General features: G+C 42.2%; 1 protein-coding gene across 1 annotated transcript; it reads left to right on the top strand.

Annotated features, from left to right (window-relative positions):
- The first annotated feature begins 20,355 nt into the window (after nt 1–20,355).
- On the top strand, nt 20,356–21,414 carry LOC119743877 (beta-3 adrenergic receptor-like). Its single transcript, XM_038220063.1, has one exon. It carries the CDS (start codon nt 20,356–20,358, stop codon nt 21,412–21,414), a length of 1,059 nt encoding a protein of 352 aa, XP_038075991.1.
- The last annotated feature ends 2,788 nt before the right edge of the window (nt 21,415–24,202 follow it).

Genomic DNA, 24,202 nt, shown 5'->3' on the forward strand with positions numbered 1-24,202 from the left:
AATACCTTCTGTTTCCTATGTTAAAACAACATGTTTTATAACGTCAAGGGTTTATAGTCTCGCCCTGCCTTTTACCGGGCTACCCAGATACTCGGTTCATGATACGACATGGTTTCATTTTACTGAAATATCACGTACAATAAACGTGATCCGTAGAAAAAAATTCAAAACTATGTTTGTGTTCAAAATTTCATAACTCGAAAACAACATAAGTGATTTGAAAGGTTCTTGTACTAAAAGAAAGCTTATTAATTGGGCTTTCACATCCTATATCTGGAAAGCACTACATGCAGAACTCCTTTGTAAAATTGGTGGTTTTTTTTGGACCCTGTAGGTGAAAACTGAGAATGCATGGGAAACCCAGACACAATGCTCCCTCTGGAAAGGTCATTGGCTAAGGCATTAAGTTCGGGTATGTTATTTAAGCTACATGAACATAATTGAATTTATTTCCAGACCTGAACTCGAGATCCATGTAGGGCATGAGGGGTAATGTCCGCTATATAGCTCCCCGGTACGCACATGTCACATGTTCGTACAAAACTCAGAGAATTCGGATATCAGGCGAAATATCACCATGGTGTTGACAAAGCTCCTCATCAAAGTACCGGAGTTATCTTTAAAATACGGAGTATTAATACGGAGTATTAGACCGGAAAACTATAAGTAAAGGCTTCGAAGTAAAGCCTCATTTCGCTGTACCGATTTTGTCACAGTAGGCCTAAACATTAGGGTAAAGCTTGGAAGGATATCCAGACTGTGGCATAAATTACTTGCTATGATCATTTCAAATATAATATGCAAAAGCAAGACACGCAATTAATCCCCCCAAAAGTTTCTAAAATACATTGGAAGAAAAAGTCACCAATTATCGTCTTTGCCCACTCTTTCTGTATACATCTCTAGCTCTGGGATTCTTAAACCATTCAGAGTTAGTCCCTGTTCCTGGTCACGATGACGGTTCTGAAAATTCTGATGTTGGAAAAGCCCTTCTTATTGCTGCTTAGTGTTAGCCTATTTTGCAGTCATTGTCGCATCTGATTCTCTTCCTACATTACCGGCAGCAATAGAAAAAGTCCCTGAGCACGAAGGCATTACGAAGACATTATCCATGTGATTGAAAGTCTGTGCTTGAAATTAGTGCGAAGTATTTGCCTTGGTAATTTATCTTCTTTTTTTTTAGTGATATGCATCTTTTCCGTTTCTTGCATTCCTTCATCTATTTTTTCCAGTCAGCTGTGACCAGGAACTTGCCCGGCTGTTCATCATTATTCACTGGCAAGGCTGCAATTTGGGGTCAAAGGTTACTTGAAAGATGGCAACTCATGGTAACAATATAAGAACATGAAGACATCTCAGATTTTATTTGGATTCATGTGTTTGGAAGTGTCAGCCATAAAGAAATCCGATGAAACTATCCCTCTTTGTCTTGAAGTCAAAAATACAGATCAAGAAAATCTGCAAATTATGAATCTTACTCAGATTTGCCTATCCGGACCTCCAGTTAATAATAAAATATGTCAAGACTGTCTCTAAACAAACGACTCCAAAATGTGACCAGAAAAAAGAAAAGAGAAATCACATAATGTTATTGCAAACGATAAATCGTTAAAAATGAAAAAAAACCCACGGCAACTGGAAAGATTCGGTGAAATGTATGTTCTTCGTTTCTGGCTTTATTTACCAAATCTTATGAATCTATAGTTCACGTCAGTGCTATATGGCTGCATGCTTGTACTAAGCGCTACTCAGACAAAAATGATGTCCGAACTTTAAGTTCTTGTCCAAACACAAACGTCGAATGTAAATTCACACTCACCTCTCCTAACGGAGAATTCCGATGTCTAAAATGACACGGATAAAATCTTTTGGTTTGTGTGAGTACACTTATTTGGAATAATGGATTTCAAAAATATGGATTGCCAGTATTTAAAGAGAAATATTTCTTGTAAATTTGATACACTGTAAAAAAGTTGGGCAAAATGGGTTGATAATTCGACCAGTGCTGGTCGAATTATCAACTGCCTACACTCTTGGGCAAATTCTTCCAATAGTTTGACAGTTTTTAACCAATTCAATCCAATATGAGGTAATTTCATACCAATGTCGGGTAAATTACATTGCCCAATGGTATTTTACCCAACGTTTTTACAGTGTAAATAGTGTAAAACATACATTTACGAAGCAAGGATGACGATAATTTTTTTGTCCCAAAAATTAAACACTCAGAGGCGAAAACAGACCTCGTCAACCTTGTAAGCCTGTTTTTCTCTGCAGTTTATACTTCATTTCTTTACCGATAAGTGTACGATAAGCATGAAGACAATTAATTAGCATCGGCTGAATTCATTCAACTATTGCCACTCTGGTTAATGGGATATTTTTAATCCACGAGAAATTAAAAAGTGACTGAAAATTCCTGTGTGAAACAATGTCCAGTTCTACTGTCTTGAAAAAAAGGTTCTTCTTTCTTATGTACAGACCGTCTTATTTTATCAGAACATGTCTGACAAAGATTAAAGTATCTCAAGTGTTTGTCTAAGACCGGCAGCACAAGGCCCGAAGCCGCTGTAATCTGCAGCTGGGCCCGGGCCCGTCAGACTACCGGGCCCTGGCTGACAAAAGCCCCCGCTTGCCTCCCCTGAAACACCGGTCACAAAAGCCCTCACCCCGGGGTCACGGAAATTTCATTTTCTTCCCAAAAAGAGAAAACGAGGCACTTTAGTGAATTAATTCCACAGCGACGTGGATCACTTGACGAGTTGAAGTCTTGATCTGGGTGATAAGATCATTGGCTAATTGATTTGTTTTCCCCTTTTGACTTGGATTGAAGCGAGCAGTTCGGCAGACTTGAGCCAGTGTTCTGCCAGCGGCGTCAAAACCCAAAGCTTTTCCCGCCATTTCCCAGTCTCCTTTTTATTGCCGAGAAGAATCTTTAAAAGATCTCACCGAATCTTCACGGGGCAAGATTTCCCCTCCAAGAATGTCCCCTAAAACCACAGACACCTGCAAGCATTTTGGCCGTCGGAAAAAAAGCGCCTCTCTCCGCGGGGATGGGATAAAGAAAAATCGCCTCTGTCGGAAGATTTCTGAGCTTATGTGGATCCTGACTGCGTAACGGTCGTCAAGACTGATCTGGAGACATGGCGGGCTTGTCTTTTGCCGCCAGGGAGCTCAGACCGTACGCCCGACCCGTGGAACGCGGTGAGCTCCTCTCAGATCCCCCGGTCAAGATGATCCTCTCCCGCGCAGAATCGAGTCATTTTAATACCCACACAGGAAATGAAACCTGTCATAAAGCTCGATCTGTTTACTTTGAAAATGATAACGGTTTCCCATCCATTTTCACCTGCCTCGTTCGTGAATCTATAAAGACGGCTAGCAATCAACAAAACGACGCTGTATTAGTATGAAAACAAAAACTTACCGTGCAGGGTGTGGATTGCTTGAACAAAACTCCAACCCATTACAGTACGATTACACCTGTTTTGTAGTATTAATAATAATCATAATTACTGAAAAAGCTTTTGATAATCCTCGAACACAGGTGTTGGTGCTCATTGGTTTTCAAGAGATTCTCTGTGACAAAAAAACAAGTGAAGTTCTAAAACATTCTACATTCAGGGGTAAAAAACATAATCCAGAAAGTGTTATACATTTTAACCTGTAACCATTAGATTGACATGCAGTGTTGAATTTGGCAGTTACTTTCCAGTGCATATTGCACTGAAATTAAGTCTATAGTCACCGACAGCATGCTTCCAAATGAAAATTATTTTCAGTTAGTAGTAGCCACTTTCAAAGTAAAGGCGAACGGTAAGTTTTCTCCAGCAGCACGACACGACAGGGAAGAACAATGCTTCAAAGCCTCCCAGCCTCACTACAAGACGGGCTAGTAACAGCTAAATTGAAATCGATTTCCGTACTTATTGAGGTGCTGAAACTTTCCACACTGTGTCGTCTGCGACTGTAATCACAGCCAAGAATCATTTTACAACAGTATGGATGAAAGTGGTCAGCTTTGTTCATCAGGAACATATTTTAATGCCCGTAAAAGTCACGAAACATGTCTAACCTTAGGAAGATGATCCCGTAGAAATGATCGCTCAGGCAAAATGGACCCTGAACACCTCCTTGAAAATTGCCATCAGTCTGTCATTCCTTTGCGTGAACATTTCTGCCTTACATTTTGTACTTATGATGAACAGTTTGTCAATAATTAATATTTTCATACTTTTGCCTCTTTTGCATGGGAAGGGGTGTATAAATACATTTATTTCGTATAGAACATCTAAAATCTTCCCCAATGATATTTCTGTTATACTAAAACCAAACAGTTTCTCGGGTATAATTTGCATTGACCTGGAAAGCACCGAGAAAATGACAGCCTTGAACAGGGCGCTTGTCGAGCTTTCGCCGGGCTGCGATTCCACTTTTACGCGCTGGGTATGTTCGACATTTGTTTAACATGTAAAAGTTCCGTCCTAAAACTTGCCACATCATATTGTTATCAGTTCGAATAAACGTGTGTTTGTCCCCGAAATCTGTCATGCATACGAATGTATACGAATGTATCATGCATGTATTGGAATCAGATTTACATCGGTAGCAATTTTCAGACGACTTTGAAAACGTTTAGTATACAATTCTAACCATCATTACAGTTATTGAGGAAGATTACAGGATTGTAAACATATAACTATACAGGCCTATTTTGACTTCCAGACGGTGATACCAAGAACACAGTGAGTAAAATTCGTTCAGTTTCTGCGTGCCAAGATTATTTTATAGTTCAGTAGTCGTACAAAACTTTTACATAAACAACAAGCTGGCTGCCAACTACGCACCCCGACCGTTACTGGCACACATACCTCTAGTTCACGCCGTCAATTGTTACAATTTCACGGTATGATAACCCCGACGTGGCCGCTATGATCTGAAGGACAGCGACCATGCATTTCAAAGTACACAAACTCTCTCTCTTTTTCAAATTGCATTGAAGCCTGTCTTGTCTTTTGATCACAATAATCTCAAATTTAGTGACAAACTTTAGTAACAAAACAGTGTCAAACAACACAAGATAATACCACTTTCACTACAATAAACATCGTTATATTGATTTAGTATGAATTACCATATATTTTATTTAAACAGTTGTATTCTAAAACATGAAGGAATCCATTATCCAATGTTATAGGATAATTTGATCTTTTAGCTGAGTTAAAATGTGAAGATAGTGAGTGTAAGGACACCGACAGTGTTTAATTTTCACAAAGAAAACAAATGCAAAAGCATGGCGGCGGCCATGACACATGCAAAGTATAACCTGTACCGTGAATTGTATGTCGCTTTTGGGCTACATATGTCATGCATGGTTCTCAATTTCATCGCGTAAAAATAGCGAAATCACTGTATTTAGCCCTAAATCTGATATCAACATGTGGCTTTGGATGAGAACGAAGGGAGACTGCCTATTATGTATTGCGTTTGTTTTGGAGTCCGCGATATACATCCTAGCAATTCGCCGTAAATCGAACTCCGCATGATCCAAGGATCTTCTTTTCAAAACGTTCAGAGGAATTTTGCAAAGAATGGTACTCCTTTTTAAAAATTGGTTACGAATGAATGACATCATTAGTAGCATGCATGTTATCGCCATAACGTTGGGTTTGGATCTTATTGAATATGGAAACCTTACGAAGTTCTCTTGAGAAACCGTACATAAACAAAAACTGAAAGAATGATCCATATCAACGCATCAACATGAACAATAACAATCGTTCACATCCTCCCCGGCTTACCACAATTTTTGTACTGAAGAAGCAGCTTCACATTATTATGAATACTGACAGTGACACCACATTAGTCAGCTGGAAAACCGTGTGGGCGGTTCATGTTTCTTCGTAAATCATCAAATACAGTGTTTTATGGTTCACATCAAGCTCGGTTTCAGTTGGTATTGGTTTGGACAATTCGCGTCATTTGTAAGGTACTTCTCTGCGCTCAACTTCATGTGAAGCTTAGGCCTACTGTTTCGTTTCAAAAAGCGTCAGCCCAGGCTGAGTTATAATTCCTCTAAGATGAGCGGTTGATTTTCAAACCACTTGCAAAGGGAAAATAAAATAGTACTCGGTTTTCCGTAATCCAAATTGTATATTCCGAAAATGGGTAATTAATAATCATCAGTCTTATTTCACAGGACAAAAAATACGGTTCATTACCGGTGAAAGCGTAATCCTTATTCCGTGAAGCAGCTGTTCCTTGAGCGTGTCAGAGGTGCAGAGCTACCCGTAAAAAAGCACAGGCAAACGGGCTAGGGGACGGCCGTGTCTCGGTGGTCTGGTAGAATGTTCCCCGCACGTGGCTTTGTCCCTAATTCCAATCATCCCGTCGCACGCTGATTGGGTAGGCAAAAGGGAGGCATACACAATTGTCTGAAGAACACATTTTCCATGTCATGATATTCATGTACCAACACGTAGTGTATTGTCGGACTATAGGCCTAACCTAGTCCCATACATCCATGAGTTGCATAGCGAAGTTTACCATCGCAACTCGAGTCCGGGTCGGAGCAAATGTTACTATGCAGCACGAGCTAGGTTCAAGAGGGTTGGGCACCCGTGCCTGCGGCTCATTTATGTTGTAATGGTGTAGTCGAACGGTTTAGTCTTGATAATGTACTGATTTTATCTTTGGAGTATCCTCAATAGCAGACACATACTGCTGATCCAACATGGCGCATCGGTTTGGCGCCCAGCCAAGTTTTGTTGGTGTTCCTTTGATGATTAATCTTCTTCAATCTTTGAATCTTGTATACAGTAATGAATAAAAACAAAGACTTGTATTTTACGGATTTTGGTTTCAGATGTAGTTCGTATAACCATTTTTTTTTTATTGTTAAAAGCATTACTTTATCAGAAATTGTTTGAAAAGGTTTTGATAAAAAAAGGCAAATATGCTAAAAGCCCTGCACAGATGGGCCCATGTAGGCTCCAAAATTCTGAACACAATAGTTGTCAAATGGGGATAAAATGATACATGCATACTTCGTTGCATTATTTGCACCATTTCGGTGTCCACCATTTTGATCAACTGACTGCAATTATGATAACACTATGAAGTACCTTTGCGAGGGGGGGGGGATTACCTGAGGGTTCCATTTTCTGGAGTAAGAATATTTCTTCCCCAAACCCGGAGTAGGGGGCGCAAGGGGTGGGGCACAGGCGTCGAACAGGGACTTGTCCCCTTGCCCCCCCCCCCCCCCCCACCTGGTTATAGGTATAGGGGAGAGTGGGGTAAACGGACCATCGGGGTGAAAAAGCACCCCCTTGTTATCTCGAATACGGCCTACTGCCGTATGGCTATCACGGTGTTGTGTAACGAGTAGATGATGTCAAAGCCTCCATTGGATGGACAGCCTGTGCTTCGACGTTGAAACTAATCATATTAAACGTTTTTGGACCCTTCTGATCTTTGGTTACGTCACACGGTTGCTAAAGGGTCTTTGACAAACGGTGGTAGAAAGAGATGATGTGTTTTTTGGTTCGGTTTTACGGTTATTAAGGCCGTTTATACGGATGGGTAAATTAAAGCGGATACGTTCGTTTTTTTGTCCCGTTCTACGGCAATTTAGCTGGGAATCAGTGGGGTAAAACGGACCACATAACATCAGTGTTAAGAGGACAGTGTTCCGTTTCTACCCTGCCTATTAGATAACATGTACAAACTTAAATGTTATCTCAGGTAGTCATTTTAGCTTTCCCATGCACTATGTCACCATTTGGTCAAATTGAAATGATACCTGTATTCCCAAATTAACGAAAGCGTGACTGCATGGTGTTAGTGGTTGCCAAATGAGGAAAAAAATATTAAAAAGGAGGGAAAATATGCATTTTAAAGAAATTAATAAGACACATTTGGAGGTTGATGAAAGGTTTGGGTTATATTTTATAATGACATCATAAAGGCCCGTTTTACCCCATAAAGCGGTTCCGTTTTACCCATTTTACCCGATATATTGGGTAAATCGGTCCAGCGTGCCAGTGATAGAATTTTGTAAATTGCCCTGTATTGCCACAATTATCGAAGTTAAATGTACACTGTTGAACGACACATTAATAAGAGTTATACATCTATACACCTGACATCGAGTCCCTTTGACAATTAATTGGCCTGTGAAGATAAAGTGTGCCGTTTTATCCCCAAAGTAGAATGCAAATGAACCAGGCTGGCGAAATATGTAACCGAAAATGGTTTCAAATGTGTTTGCGTGTTGGTGCTGCTGCTGCATGTCTTTCTTTATAAGCGAGGAAAACCTATGTGCCCATGTAAACCAGCAACTTATGAGGCAATCACAGTATAGTAAACACCGAGTTAGCCCAGCTCTAGACACATGTCCATGGCTTTACGGATCTGTAGCCGCTAGGTTTAAAGCAGGTAGCAGGTAAGAGTCAGGGTCGGCGCGGTGGTCATCGCCTCGCCTTTGACTTTTGCAACCCAGGTTCGAATCTCGACCCAGGTTTGAATCTTCCGTCCCTGATTCTGCATGGGTTGTTCTTCCACCTCTGAAACTGGACCTTTTCTCATCGACTATTCTCACTAGATGTCTGCAGGCTTCCGAAAGACTACTTGCAGGCCTAAAAATGTCCCCCCCCCAAAAAAAAAAAATTACTCGGGAAAAAAAATAAAAGACGTAAGACGCCAGCACAGGGCACATCTTCATTGGATGGGAAACTCAAAGACCTCAGTAATTTCATTCAAAGCACATTGAGGCCGTCATGATTCGATGCTCACAAATCAAGAAATTACCAGAAAGGTATCTGGGCTGGTTTATTTATCGGTGCGTTACGCGTGCACTCTTCGGGCGTGTACCCTGTACCCAGTACCCCGTACCCCCTTCCCCACCCACCCATCCGGCTCCAAGCCCCGACCAGCACCGATGGGTACAATCTAGATCGATCCGATCCCAAATTTGTTGGGACGTCCCCGTACCCCGCGGGGGAATCCAAGTTGTAGTCATAGACAAATTTGCTCAGCAGCAATTTGTCTCAGAAGTAATGACTGATGGCTGACATTTATGTTGTGCAGGGATGATGATAATCAGGCTAAACTTGGAACGTACGTGCGGAGTCGATGCTGCAAAATAACCAAGGTGCACTTTCGACTTAGGCTGGCTCCTTTTGGTAAATTTAATTAAGATTCTTTTATTCTTGATATCAGAATGTATAAAATTTGATCTTATCGGATCGGTGAAAAATAACCCACTACCTCCTTTTAAAGAGTAAAACCTGTATGGGGCAATGTAAGGGCACATTTTTAGGATGGCATTACGATACGTATCATGCACACGGTCAAAACAAATGACCTACAAATGGGCAATGTTTTCCGATGTTTGTTATAGAAATATATTGACTGTTGGTTAATGTTAGTAAAAAGATATCATCTTGTTTCTAAGGAGGTGGACAAGAATTTTCCGAAAAGTGTTAATAGTTGATATTTGACCGACGTTGAGCGAAAAGTTCGACAACTATTGCATAGTTTTACAGAGTCAGTGAAGTTTTTATTCCTTTAAGGTCACTCTAATCAGTGAGCAGTTTGAAGCCTCCTGATTCGTCGCCGTTGCCTTTACGTCACTCAAGGGTCAAAAGTTTGCTGCCGCATAGGCGACTTGTTCAAGCTTTTATCAACAAATTTGTTCGAACATGTAAGTGTAATACGTAGAAATGAAGGACAGAAACCCTATATTAAATTCGACAAGTAAACATAACATTATTGTCTCGTGTACTAACAACCTGCTTATATACGCAGTTCCATTGTGTTGTGCTCCAACCCCGTCCCCATGCAGTCGAGCAGTACGCTACCACTAGCTGCGATCTCGGTGCCATTTGCGTATTGAAATATCTTGAATGATATTCATATTATGCATGAATCCCCTGGTGCCGTTAATACTATATTGGTTAAGTTTTGTTTTTGAATGAGTTGAATAGGGTACAAGATGAACCAATTAATCGTGGCGTTAGAATGGAAAAGTTATAAAGTTGAAGCCTCAAAATAAAACCCATGTAACATGCACTATTCCACTAAATGATAACAAGGAACATGAGAATTGCACAAAACATTTGCAACGAACGCTTAAACACGTAAGTAAGTAACAAGGCAAAGATGGCATTTGCATCAGCACTTTAATTTAAGCAAAAAGAAACATTTTGTAAAAAGAGTTGTTTTCATTCACAGCCTATAAGGTCCAATGCCCCTGTTTTCTTAATTAAATTTTGTGGCATGAATGTTTACATTGCATTATAAACTAGAATTACTAATGTATTGCATTTTTTTCTGGGGAGTTGTAGGGAAATGTTTGTATTTGCAAATGTTATCTCGAGGGACCACGGTTTCGTCCATCATCGGCCCATTATCAGCAACAGTGTGGTTTAATTATGGACAGCGATAAAACATTTATTCTAGAGAGCTGACGGGCCCGAAATCAACAACCGTACCGTGCGCCTCGGAATGATATGCTGGCGATTTCGAGTGCGATACATTCCAGATATTGGCTCCACACGGCGTGGTTTCTCGTGCTAATACACACCTCCATTCATCATCTTAAGTCGAACCCTTCAGCCGAGGTCTTCTTTGCAAACAAACTCCCAGAGGGGGTACGCTCGCGGAATGGCACAGCTGGTGACGTCATGCTTGTGTCAAGTCGGACCCGTGACGGCCGACGGGACACGCCCCCTAAAAGAGTTGATGTTCGGTCACAGACGAGACCTAGTTTTTTCCTGGTCGGTCGTGTATAAATGCAACCCCTCAGTCCGGGCATAATTCCCAGGCCATTGCGAATTCCTGCCAATCGTGCGATGCTTGTATAACGAAGCAGGCTTCACTTCCATTCGTCAGCCCAATATGTCACTCCGCCAATCATTGGGTCGTGTTATACAGACGATTCCAATCGTAATGTAAATATGTGAATAATAATTTGGTTTTGATTGCCCTAGTTATTATAGATAAGTACTTGCACTGCCTGCAAACGGGATCAAAATCTACTTTTGATAGCTGGGTTCTATCAAACATGCGTGTTTCTTGCAACTTATTGATCACCAGCTTAGCAGTGCGATTACAAATCGGGTCATCCATTAAGGGAGGATACTTGAGGTTGGACTGTGAATTGTGAATTGAAAATGTTAGCATTCCCCTCGTCTTATACTCTCAAACACAAACATACGCTTTTTGATGCTGCTTTCACGGATCTGGCCATATTGACGATAGGTGTAAAAAGAATATTCGAAATTAATGTTCGGAATCAGTATAACCTGTAAGCATCAAGTTTCATTAATTGAAATTTGACGAAGTCGTGGTAAATGTACTCAATTTTAAAACTTACTCATTCGCACATCAAATGCTCAATCGGCCTTAGCAACTCTCTTAACCTATAAAAACAAAAAAGCGGATACTTCAACACCTTTAAGCAGCGCAATTTACAAACGGAAGTTTACCATTTGTTTGCCTCTTGACCAGCTTATAAAGAGCGTAGTGTAGGATGCTGCGAATTTCGATTTTCGTCAGCATAGAGGGTCCTATTTTTGCGGTGTTTCTTAACCATCAGGAATGTCTTTACTGTGAATAACCGCTGGAGGGCAGCAGACAGTTTCTCACCGGTCTTCATGTAGAGAAGTCGGTCGTTTGCATGCTCTCGTGAATGCATGATTATTCCCATTCAGCGTTCAACAAGTTTCAAATATCATTGGGATATTGTAGCTGTACGTCAAGGAGCCATGACCACCAATCAGTTTTACGATTTTTTTTTCTTATTCAAGAAATTTGTCTTATTCCAACAAGACGCATTTTGGCTGGGTGGGGAAGGGATTCAATGATTGGGGACGCTTATCACGTACCCGTCCATCCACTGGGTATGTGAGCTCTGTCAATTCTGACAAATACATGTAGTTCCATGAGCGTATTCCGCCGTACGCCATCAACAAAGAATGCCAATATCACGGTGTAGCGCCACCAACATTTCATAGGCGCACTTCGTTTGGGATATGCCTTTAAAGTTAATTTGAATAGCTTGGTCGTTGACTTGAGGTTAAATAAATCGTAATTGATTTGTTATTGAGTTAGACTAAGGATGACTTCATCATAAATGATGGCCAATATGGAAAGAGAAGCTGATTTACTTGCAGATCCAGTTATCAGACAGAAGGGGGTCGGGGCTAGAAGCTCGCCAGTGGTCAGGAATCTTTGTCCACGGATCGCCAGACCAGAGATTTAGTATTAGTAAGTTGGGGACGAAAAAAGATGATTACAAATCAGCAAGCTGTCCACCCACACAAGTCGGACTAGACTGGACACCAACTGACACCGGGTGGCGCTTTTAGTCAGCGCTGGTTGCGGGGCTCATGAGGCTCAGGTGATAACTAAGGGGGCGGGGGGGGGGGGGTAATTCGGCTAATGTAAGGAGGAGGGCCGGACTCAGCCCGTATAATTTCATTTACCGACAAATTGAATTTAGCTGATGTGCGATTGTAACACGGACAGTGATTTATGACATTCGAACTTGGTCGAACCTGAGGGTTCTGTGGACGTGGCACCTGTACTTTGGTTGGAGTCTGTTAATAACATTGTAAAACAAATCGGAATAAGCATCGATTTACAAAATTCAATTACGCGTGCACACACCCGTCCACGCTAATGTTGTCTCTCCATTAACCCGTCTACCGCACATGATGCAATTGGTGAATCAGTAGATCGTCTCCGGCGCATCGGGCGTAGAACACTGTACTGTTGGAATTGGCCGTGACGAAAGAATTAAGTATGTCAACCCAATAAAACGTCCATTAAAATGTTCGAATCACGAACGGCAATCGGGTCCATCAACGGACCAAAGTTCGTTGCTATGTTACGATCGCAGATAATGAATTTTTGCACTTTTACATTCTGAAGTACGGGAAGTGTTCATTAGGTCTCCAGGGTCCCCCTTTTATCGTATCCCTTAGAAATATCCGGTCAATATAACGATTCTTTTGGTTAAATTTCAACATACCTGTCTTATTCTGTTTGCTATGCACGAAGCAGTGATTCATGAAGTATGTTACTTAAACGTACATCAAAAGGCCTGCCGTTTCCCATTTAAAAGCTGCCGAGCCATTATGTGAACTTGTACGTACGGTTAAAACTAAGCCGTTTTCCAAGTTAGTGACTGTTCTCAGGTCCGTACGCAGGATTTAAAGGGGGGGGGGGTGATTTTTTTGCATTCAATAGGGGACGTTGAACAATAGAGGACAAAAGGGTCCACAATTCCCGAAGGTCCACGATTGACGATCGTGTACAAAACGAATGTGAGGTCTTCCTAAAAAGTTAAAGTATAAACAAAACAGGGACAACAGGGGGTCCACGATTGAAGGTGTTATACACACTTGTGTTCGTCTGCTCAAGACACCGGACCATCGGATCATCTTGGAATATTCCAAAGGGGGTTTACTGACTCTAGGGGGCGCTGTTCAAACCTGCATGTGTACCAGTACATTTACGCTGCATTTAACGCCCATTCCCGTAAGATGACGAATTTACTTGAAGTGGGTGGCGGACGATCAGTATCTTGGGGCTATTGGATGGTGCAAAACATAACACCAGAGGGGCGCGCTACACGCCCGAGGGGGTAAAAAAAGACATATCCCACATCACAGCAGTCAACAATTGTTTTATTATATCGTGCTAATAAGCCAGTACAGATATATGGTTGTAACCTACTTTACAAGATGTAAATTAAACCACTGCAGTGCAACCTTTGATAACTGCAGGCTTTCCTGTCTGACATGAGATGAGCGCGGTTATAGATCTCAGTCGCGAGCGCGCGGGCAGGCCCTACGCGCGTGCACGCCACGCAGTGTACATGAGGTTTATTTATACATGTATGTGCAACGCAGTGTATATGAAGTAAACGCTAATTTTGTTTACAGACTGGACACGTGGCCGTTACAGACCAATAAAATTATAGTCTCCAAACATGCGATATAACAAACATACATTCTATATGCTGTAGCGTTTTCCGCCATAAAAAAATATTATGGCGTCTTCCGCCATAACAAAATAGTAAGGTAATAGGTTGGCCAAGTAACGAAAAGAGAATGCCTAAAAAATGCGCCCCCCCCCCTTCGTGGGTATGGGCCTGTGTACATGTGCTACTATTAATAATAATGTGAGCTTAGGCTATACATGGCGTATTATTATCCCTGTTCATCAGGAATGAGACTTTTCTGCAGCAGCTCGAGATAAGCAAAATTTGGTCTCTACCTTCACAGGTACTCATTTATACTCCTGGGTGGAGAGAGGCAATTGTAGCAAAGTGTCTTGCCCGAGAACACAAGCATCATGTTCCCCCTCAGGGTTCGAACCCACAAACCACGGCACATATGAGTCGAACACCATAACCATTGGACCACAAAACACTCTTTAAAAACAATCCAACGGATAAGCTATAATTACTCTCGTTGTAGACCTTATGCGTTAAGGCGGAGTACGAGTCAGAGGGCAATGGTTTTGTATAGCAAGAGCAAGCATGAGTAAACCCTTTGTGTATTCATTGTTACTCAATTAAAAATAACAAAGAACGTCCTCGATTTGCGGTACCTGCAATGCTTAAGGTCTAATGAGAACTGATGGGGAATCTAGTTGCTACAAACAAAACTCACTCATGTCACATTGACTTTGGACTTGCTTCCCAATCAACGCGGTTTCTTTTGAGGCATTAATCTTGACCAGAAATGGCATTGTCATTAAGATACTCTTCACTGACCTTATTGCCTAGTTAAGGTACTTCTAACTGACCTTATTGCCTACTTTTTCTAGGTAAATCTGACCCCATGGAAGAGTTGGGTGGTTTGATGTGTTATTCGTTCAGCTTTATCTTTCTTGGACTGACACCTATAACATATACATGTACGTCACAAGATGGTGATTTTATATGTACATGTATTTCATTTTTGAACCTAATGGGTCTTATGGAATTTTTTTGCGAGGTTTGTTTTTCTTCAGACGAGTTGACCTAGTTCGTTCTTCTTCCTCCTCGTTGAATTACCTCCGCGTTGCTCTGTTATTTGGCACACAGTATTATTTCGTTGTGAGTCATCTAAAATCAGATCCAGCACGCTACACAATATATCTGGGGAGGACACCACTTTCTGAAGGTCTGGCCTGATTTTTCCCGTACCCACCCTCCCCTTTACAATTTGTAACACTTCTCGACATTTTGCTACACTTTTCGGTGTTTTGCTTCGGGCAAGTCCGAGCCAATTTCCACCGCTTCGGTGTCCCCAGTGGACATGACCTCTGAGCGGCTAAAGGGTTCCACATTTTCCGCGTAAATCACCGTCGAGTGGGCGCGCGCAGATAAAAATCTTGACCTCGACTAAAATTGAGTAGGCTACCTTTATAGAGAGCTCTGCCGCCCCGACGACCATCTTATCAACTTATGTTTGCGCTAAGATTGACTCGGTAAAATAAAAGTAAAAGTCAGGCCTACTTTAGGGCAAGCTGGAGTTTATAGTAAATTAGTCAAAATAAGTTTATTTTATAAGCTGGTAAAATGTATGGTCAATGAGAATGCGTTGGTTTTCTGTTGCGACTGAGATATGTGCCAGTTCGACTCCAACTTGAATATTTTTTTTACCACTGTATGTTTGTTTGAAGAACGTCACTTCTTTTCAGAAGATAGACTAGACATCAGTTCCTAGTTGTAATAGACTTCACAATAGTGCCTGGTTATCACTGTATAATTCCCCGAAGTGTCGATGGAATCACGTTTTCACACTCAGGAAAAGGTCTAGATAACCAACGTGTAATTTTTATCACAGTATTACTGATGACACTTGTAATGGTATTTCCGTAACGGATAGCGTATACCTGATATCGCGATATGAGCGTGTAAATAGACATTGTATACACACGGTAGCCATACCTATGTATCGGGGTAAAGATGCATGTCCTGCCACATTTAATAAATGCCAATTCTCTCTCGTAATGAAACTAACGAAACCATGGTGAAGACCAAATTCACGTCATAACTAATAACATTGCACAGTCACGACTAGGCTGGCGCCTGGTATCAATGCATACTAATTACTGATAAACCCAAAATAGTCTTTTTGGCGCGCCAGGCAATAGCGTTACTGCAATAGAAATCGAAATCGCAGCGCGCCAAAGTGAGTACTTTGGACCAAGATGGTCTAGCGAAGACAAAGTAGCACGCTCGTTACTGATTTTCCTGATTACCATCAGAAACCTGGCCAAAAAAACAAACTTATTGTACCGAAAAGTAAAGAACCCAGTATTAATTTGCTGGAACCCCCTCCCCCCCCCCCAAAGGTACTTGAAACCATAACTATTCAATTTGTCCTCTCTTTTAGATAACATTGACGTGCATGAGCTGGCAATCATAGTCGACACGCGCAGCTAAACAAAAAAAACCGCCCACTTGCTTATGATTAAGATATGAAACAGCCGTCTGATGTAAACTGATTGGGGACTTCGGGCGGATAAGTCCTTCCCTTGCGTTGCCTTTCGGAAGGTGCCTCTTTGAGGTGCCCACGAGGGGCGCGTGGGGGACAGGGACCCCCAACGGAAGGTTTGGTCACACAAGGGGAAGTATCGGGTTTCTAGGGCTGTCATTTCTCATTACATTGCAATCCCCCTAGCGCGGCAAAATTAATTTCAGAGCTGATAGCTGACGATGTGCAGGCGTGCTTCACTACGGTGTCCCCGAAAAGACGTATCGGCTTGCAAGGTACAAGAGGCACCAGATCGCGGATAGGCTCAGGGATAAAAACGGATCAGTTTGAAATTAATCAGTTTAGAACAGCGGTACTTTCCTTAAGATCCGGGTCCAATCCATCCGGGTGGATTGGGTTTTCAGTCCCCTCTGTGGGTTTTCACCGAAATGTCATTCCGCGCGGTTTTCTACCCGGACCTCTAAAAAAATGAAATTTTCTTCAGTGTCTTCTCTCTCCCACATAAGGCTCTTTACACCGTAACCGAAAAACCTGTAGCTTAAACCCTTAGTTTTTATAGCAAAAAGTGTCTTGTTGAAAACATTCAGACGAATAGAAATAAAAAGATGCAACTTAGGCCTTCACAAAAAAATAATAATGAGTAGTCAAATGGGCTTTAATAGCAGAAGCACACACACAGAGTGCTATTGAGATAAGGGGACAAGGGTACGGGGAGGGGAACAACTTTGATCCCCTCCGGATCTCCCGTGTTCAATTGATAATCATTGAGTGCTACTGATGGGCAGGGGAGTTGGGGGCGGGGCCAAGAGTACACGAACTTCCGCTTCTAATCAGCGACCGATTTTTCACCGTGTCACGACCAGTTAGAGGGGGGTTGATGCTCATTCTCCAAACTGCCGTTCACCGCTATCCGAGGACCCAATTGCTTTAATGGCTCTAACTTCGATCCTGGATGCCTGGTTAACCTTAACGTGTCAATTATAAATTGCACCGGAATAGTGAGGCTGAAGACTAGCATGAAATCAATCGAGTATACAATCGTATTTTTTGTAGCATTCTTCATACGCTAAAAATGTCTCATTAGAATGTTGTGTACACTAGTTCATTGACCAGTGTATTTTGCCACCGTTGTATGTATCCGGAAGTTTGCAAGTTTATCGAATAGCATATTAAATGTTTTCCAGAAACCATCATCTCCACAAGATATTTTTTAACTGAGAAAAAGTTGTTGACCCCATCAATGAGGTGAGAACGTTAATACGAAATAACGTGAACTGCTCCGCTACTGAGGACATCAACACCAACAGAGGGCGCACTTCAAATATCCAGGAGTGAAATGCAAGATAAAAGATAGGGTTGCAGACAAGTAAATACACTGCCATATACCCGGTGGTAAATACGCCCACCTCCGAAATGCAGAAAACATACTCACAACTATCTAAAGTGTTTGAGACACACATCGAATTAAAGGGCCCATACAATGTAATTTGTTTGATGCTGTCCTTGAAAATGTACCTTTTCGTTCTATGTAACGTTATGTTAAATTTTCGTTTTGGCATTTATATGGGTATTTCGGAGCATGTTAGGTTTTTATGACAATGCAAATTTCCATATTCATGAGCAAAAATGTGATGTCAATCCGGGCAGAAATGTTAATGTTACATTAAGCAGAAAAAGTTGGCAGAATTTGGATATTTCGCTGTCATAAAATAATTTTGTATTCTTTGATGATTCGTTGTTTTGAAAGTACATGTCATAAGCCAATGAGCAACCCTTTCTCACAAATCTTTTCTAATGAGCAATTTTGAGTTCACAGTTTGAACAGAAAACCCCTAAACTCAGTGTTCCTGAAATGACAACACAGCAGCAGCGCCCTCAGTTGTTCGGAAAAGCATGGGGAATTTAAGAGGAGTAGAAAGTTGCACAAAATGTGCTACTTTTCGCCCGGACCCTTTCATTCAAGCTTATTTCGTCATCTTTAATTTTCTGTTCATTTTTTTTGGGGGGGGGGGTTCAACCGACGACTTTTAGGAGAAAATGTCATCTGAAGACGTTCACCCCTCAAAGTAGTCCTGAAGCCCATCGCCATTTATAAAAATGATGCCTGCGCTCCATTGCAAAATTTTAGGGCCCAATTTCATTTGAATTTCACAGAAATACGAGTTCGCGGTCATGTTCACGACTTGCACCCTTCCTTTTTTTCAAACCCTCAAGTTCATGGCCCACAAAATGCTCTAATAACAAAACATTCAGGACATGCAAATCGTGATTTGGCCAGCTTATGCAATTTCAGGCCTATTTACTGTCCTGCACCCTTTATTATACCCGAAATTTTGCTATTTCACTAAGACCACTTTTCAGGCAAGAGAGAGGTTCCATTAATCATGTTACGTCTAAATATTGAGAAAAACAATCTTAGGTCAGTAACAGGGCTGAACATTTTCAGCAGCATGCATACATTGTCAGACAGTGCATAAATAACGCGCTTTCCCGCAGTGAAATTGCCGTCAAAAATTCACAATTATTATGAAGCACGTTTCTTGGCAGTTGCGTGGGGGCTATTCCCCCCCCCCCCAAAAAAAAAAATCCCAGCGCTCCCAGATGCCCCTCCCCCCGAAAAAAATGCCCCTCGCCAGAGAAGAGCATGTAATTATGAAAAAGAGCGCCCCCACTGTCACAACATGAAGTATGTCCACTACTGTTTTGTAATTATAGATTGCAAACCAACTAAACTGCTATAGACCTAATTTTGTTTATTACAAACCCTCAAGTTCATGGCCCACAAAATGCTCTAATTGAAAACAAATCGCGGCCATGCAAATAGTGGTTTGGCCGGCGTAGGCGATTTCGGGCCTATTACTGCCTGCACCCTTTAGGCCGCGGTTAGACCGCCCTCATGGGGTTTAAATCTCTCAACGTTGTTATGATTTAAGCACTCCGACATGACAACATGGCAATGCGTGCCGAAAGTCACTCGCTGACTTTATTAGCCCTTTAATTCGATTGCTTCATTTCCTCCAGGACATTCATTTCGTCAAAACCAACATCCTTGATGACAACAAGAATAGTGTGAGCTGCGTGATACGAATCAAAACACACTGATTTGTAACCAAGGACGCGTTTTCTCGTATTGAGATTGTGGAAGGAACTCTCGTTTAAATATTTGCCTTGACTTATTGGCTAGTTCGTGTGTAGTGTAAAACGTGTTTCCTGAGCGATGTTTTTGTTCATTAGTTGCCGAGGCTCAGTGTGTAAGCGTGTCGGGCGACTGTCAATGACTGTGCCATGCGTCACTTTGCGGGGAAAAAACCCTAAGTGCGGGTCTATGGATCGAGAGCCAGGAACATTTCTCACATGGATGGATGGAGCAACTGAACTGAACAGAGCGTGTCGTCATACATACTGCATTCCTGTCTTCCCGCGGCCCGAGGTTCAATATATTGAAGTTTTCTAGTCCAAAAGAGCGAAACGTTCCATTTCATTACAGCAGTGCCATGGGAACAGGTGAATTTGAAATTACATGCATTCGAGATTGCGTACATGGAACACCGGAGTGGCAGGTCTTGAGCGGGAGACAAACAACTGCTCGATAGATAGAATGCATTTTCATTTGTCGAAGACAGTGGGTGACATCTGTTCTGGCATCGATTTTGACGCGATGATTGTTTCAACCGCGAGTCGACTGCCTGAAGTACATTGCCGGTATGGCGGAAATTCAGGGAGTGCTGCTGTTCAAGACCCTTTTCCCCCTCTCTCAATAGAAGGAAAGGGAGACACTAATGTTATTCTTTCAAGAATTTAAACGCCATTGGTAATCGTTTTTTTTTCGTCGGGTCTGCAGACTAAAGATAAAGGGATGGCTTTCCAGACAACTACAGACGGTGGAATGACCACCATGAGTCCACACAATGTCACCGTAGTCTCGGTCGTCAAGGCCTGCCTCTTAGCCGTGACGACCACCCTTATTCTCCTCGGCAACTCTCTGTGCTTGATCGTTCTACGCTACACACGCGACGGAGTCAGCCCCGTCACCAAACTGTTTCTGATCTCGCTGACCATCAGTGATCTGTTGGTTGGTGTGCTCGTCGGTGTGCCTGTGGTGGGTTCCACGGCCCTGCAGAGTTGGCCGTACGGGGACGCCTACTGTACCGTTATGGCCATGTGCCACGTCTTGTACTTCAACGCTGGCATGTCCGTGTTGGCCATCAACATCGAGCGATACATCGCGGTGATTTGGCCTTTGAAATACCCATTGATTGTTACCATGGCAAGGGCAGCCATTGTGGAGGTCTTCATCATCTTCATCTTGCTCTTGTGGTTACTTCTCTACGTACTTATGCCCGACCGCATGTCATTCTACTACAACAATTTCAGCCAGTGTTTCATCGACTCCCTGAATGGAACCGATTACCTGGGTCACATTGCGATGACTCTCTTCATCGCGCTACCTCTTTTGATTACGATCGTCCTGCACGTCAGGTTATTCGTACTGGCTACTCACCACGCCTCCAAAGTCGGCAACATAACCTTGGGAAGTTTCAAGTTGCGGGACTCTGAGTCCTCAGCGGGGCAGTCCGATCAACCTCATCCGGACCAAAACGCTCAACCGGCGGCTGCGCGTCCACGCACCCGCCGGAGCCCCGAAGCCAAAGCAGCTCGGACATTCTTCATCATGGCCGTGGTGCTCACCATCTCCTGGACGCCGTACTACGCCACCATCACCTGGGAGAACCTTCGCTCGGACCCGGTACCCGAGGCCCTGGCCTTCACGTCACAGCTCCTCCTCCTCTTGAACAGTATCTGGAATGTCATCATCTACTATACACGAAATGACGCTTTCCGGAAAACGGCCAATAGACTATTAGGCTGCTGTTTCCGAGTTCATTCCTGGAATGACCAAGAACTGATGACTTGAAAGCTCGAAAGTGCTCACGGTGTACAGCTTACCACTTTGTTATTGATAACTTCTTATGCGGCTACAGACAGATTAAGTGTAAAATTAGGTACATTTCACGGGTCATCTTCAGGCCTTTGGGAATGGTTGTCTCTGTGCAGTCACTGTTGTCTCTGTGCAGTCGTTTAAGAATAAGAGCAAGCTTTGTCCATGCACTTAACATTTGTTTTAAATTCCCGTTCCATATGTGAGTTTTAAAGGAGAAAAGTACCCATTTTGGTACCATACAGCATATTGAAATATAAGTTTACTCGGTTACTTTAACACTTGTATCATTCAAGTTCCATGGAAAGATACTGTAATTTCGTTCTAGAACGCCGTTGGGCTCCATCGTTCCGATTTCGAATGTAGACCCATTTGGTAGATCCAATGTAAGTCGCGGCGAATGTATAGCATTCTGATTCGTCCAAGTTTAGGGAAATTCGTCTCATGTGGAATTGCCGTGGAACTGAAAAAGTACCCTCGTTTTTCTTTTATTCATTACCGTACGGTATCTCTCCGTGGAATTTGAATGATATAAGTGTTAAAGTAACCGGGAAATCTAGAAAGTAGCTCAAACGAAGCCAGAATTATTAAAATGGTGCAAACAAAAAGGAAATATTATGACAACATGATTACCAGTCACATGAGAAATAAGGCAAAAGCGGGGGCGAAAACCGACAAATACAAAGGCGTGAAAAGGCACTGGAATCGCAAGTCTTGTAAAAACGTTGGGCAAAACGGGTTGATATGTAGACCAGTGTTGGTCAACATATCCACAGGTTAAACTCTTGGGCAAAAGTTTTGCCCAAATCAACCCACAATGAGGTAATTGTAAACCAATGTTGGGTAAAATTACATTGCCCAACAATGTTTTACCCAACATGTTTTACAGTGGGAAAGAAGCAGAAGAAGTAGAAGGAAATCAGATTAACAATAACCAGAATATTTGAGGAGTAAAATACTTATCAGTGTGCAGTATGCAAGCTTTGGATGCGAGGGCGTCAATCGCTTCTCAAAAGTGGGGGTGGGGGTGGGACATACCTTGATGAGCACTAATGCGAGCGCGAAGCCCTAACGGCGTGGGGTTCGGGGTTCGCTTAAGGGCCCCGACAATTTTTGGATAGACGCTCTGTGCTGCGATCTGAGGCAATTTCTGACCACTAAAACCAATTTTTTGAGCAAAAGATCATCTTTTAAACATCATTTTCGAGTTCGGAGTCATTGAATCAGCTATTCTGAGCTATAGAGTCATTATAGTAGGCTACATTTTTTATTCAGAGACGAAAAAAGTGGGGGGGGGGGACAAACGATATAATATCTCCCCCCCCCCACCACTTTGAAAAGTGTGTAGGGGGACTTGTCCCCCCCCCCCCCACCGATTGACGCCCATGTTTTAATGTATGCTTTTTATGCATCTCTGCTTAACGTTTTGAATTCCCATCGTACGAAATTCATCGCCCCGTAAACAGAATCAGTAAATCTCGAGCGTGAATCGCCATTCCAGGCACTCTGGCGTATCCGGATAAATTGGGTGGCGGATCTAAATGTGTTTCTGAAATAAATGAGACAAATTGAATTTGTTGCTACCAACATTTGTGTTCCTGGAGAAAACAAAACAAAGAGACCTAAGTGCCTAAATCTGAATACAAACCTCTGGAGCAACTGGACTGGGTAAATCTCTTGAATACGAACACACAAAATCGACTTCGAATGCCGGAAATTTGCGAGTTTGGGTGTGAAACCTATAATACTCTGTTACCGTGTCAGGCCAACAAGTAATGAACCAACTTGGAAATGAACTTCAATCTTAAATCGAATGTGGTCCCTAAATGAATCGATACAATTACAAACTGGTATTTAAAGAAAAAGCTTTCACCCAGGTTATTACTGCTTTAGTCAGCTGGCTACACGTTTGATTGTTTTGAAGTCACATTTTGCTTGAGTAATTTTCAAACCTGATTCCTGATATAAGACTGTGTATTATGACTGCATATTGGTCCGGGTGCAGTAGACATATCATTTCAATAGGATTCGTCAAATAAACTTGTGTGTCTACTTTGATTTATTTCCTTCTCATTTCTACGGATGTTGCATGGCCTTTTGTTCATATTTAGGCTAAACCGATGCGAATTTCTTCATTCATCAGCAAAACACTGAATGTCGTCTTAACGGTAGCACCATGTGACAAATCTCTCTTGTGACTTGTTGAGGATCTGAAAAGAACCGAGGAAACTCAACGTTTCGGACAGTATGCTCTGCCCGTCATCAGGAGACTGAGGGGCAACGCTGGAGGGTTGTGATGAAGACTGACTGGAAGCAGTGGAGCGCCTGAATGATGCAACAGCAGGGGCAGGGATGCTTGATAATTAACGAGGCGTGCCAGTATGTAGGAAGGAAGCGAAGGAGGAGGTTGCCATGGGTTATGGAAGAATGGAGACCCTAGAATGACTAGGGTGGGGGATAACACACTATTAAGGTTCAATGCTACAGTGTTGTAAATTCTAAAAGTCCGAGTCAGTGTTCTTGTGTGTCTCGTTGTTGATTCACTACATGACAGTCGGTCAGTAAAGACATCATACTGTATATATGCACAACGTTTTCAATAACCAAAATTAGATACATAATAGAAATCAATGAACTGTTAATATAGGGAGCGAGTGATGAATGCAACGGTGCACTGAAGGGTTCCCTTCGGGTATCAGAAAGTAACATGTACATCGTTATAATAGTGATAAAATGCTGTTTTGAAAAGAAAAAAACAAGTGTC

The sequence above is a fragment of the Patiria miniata genome, unplaced genomic scaffold, assembly GCF_015706575.1.
Source record: "Patiria miniata isolate m_02_andy unplaced genomic scaffold, ASM1570657v1 HiC_scaffold_12, whole genome shotgun sequence".
Classification (NCBI taxonomy): domain Eukaryota; kingdom Metazoa; phylum Echinodermata; class Asteroidea; order Valvatida; family Asterinidae; genus Patiria; species Patiria miniata.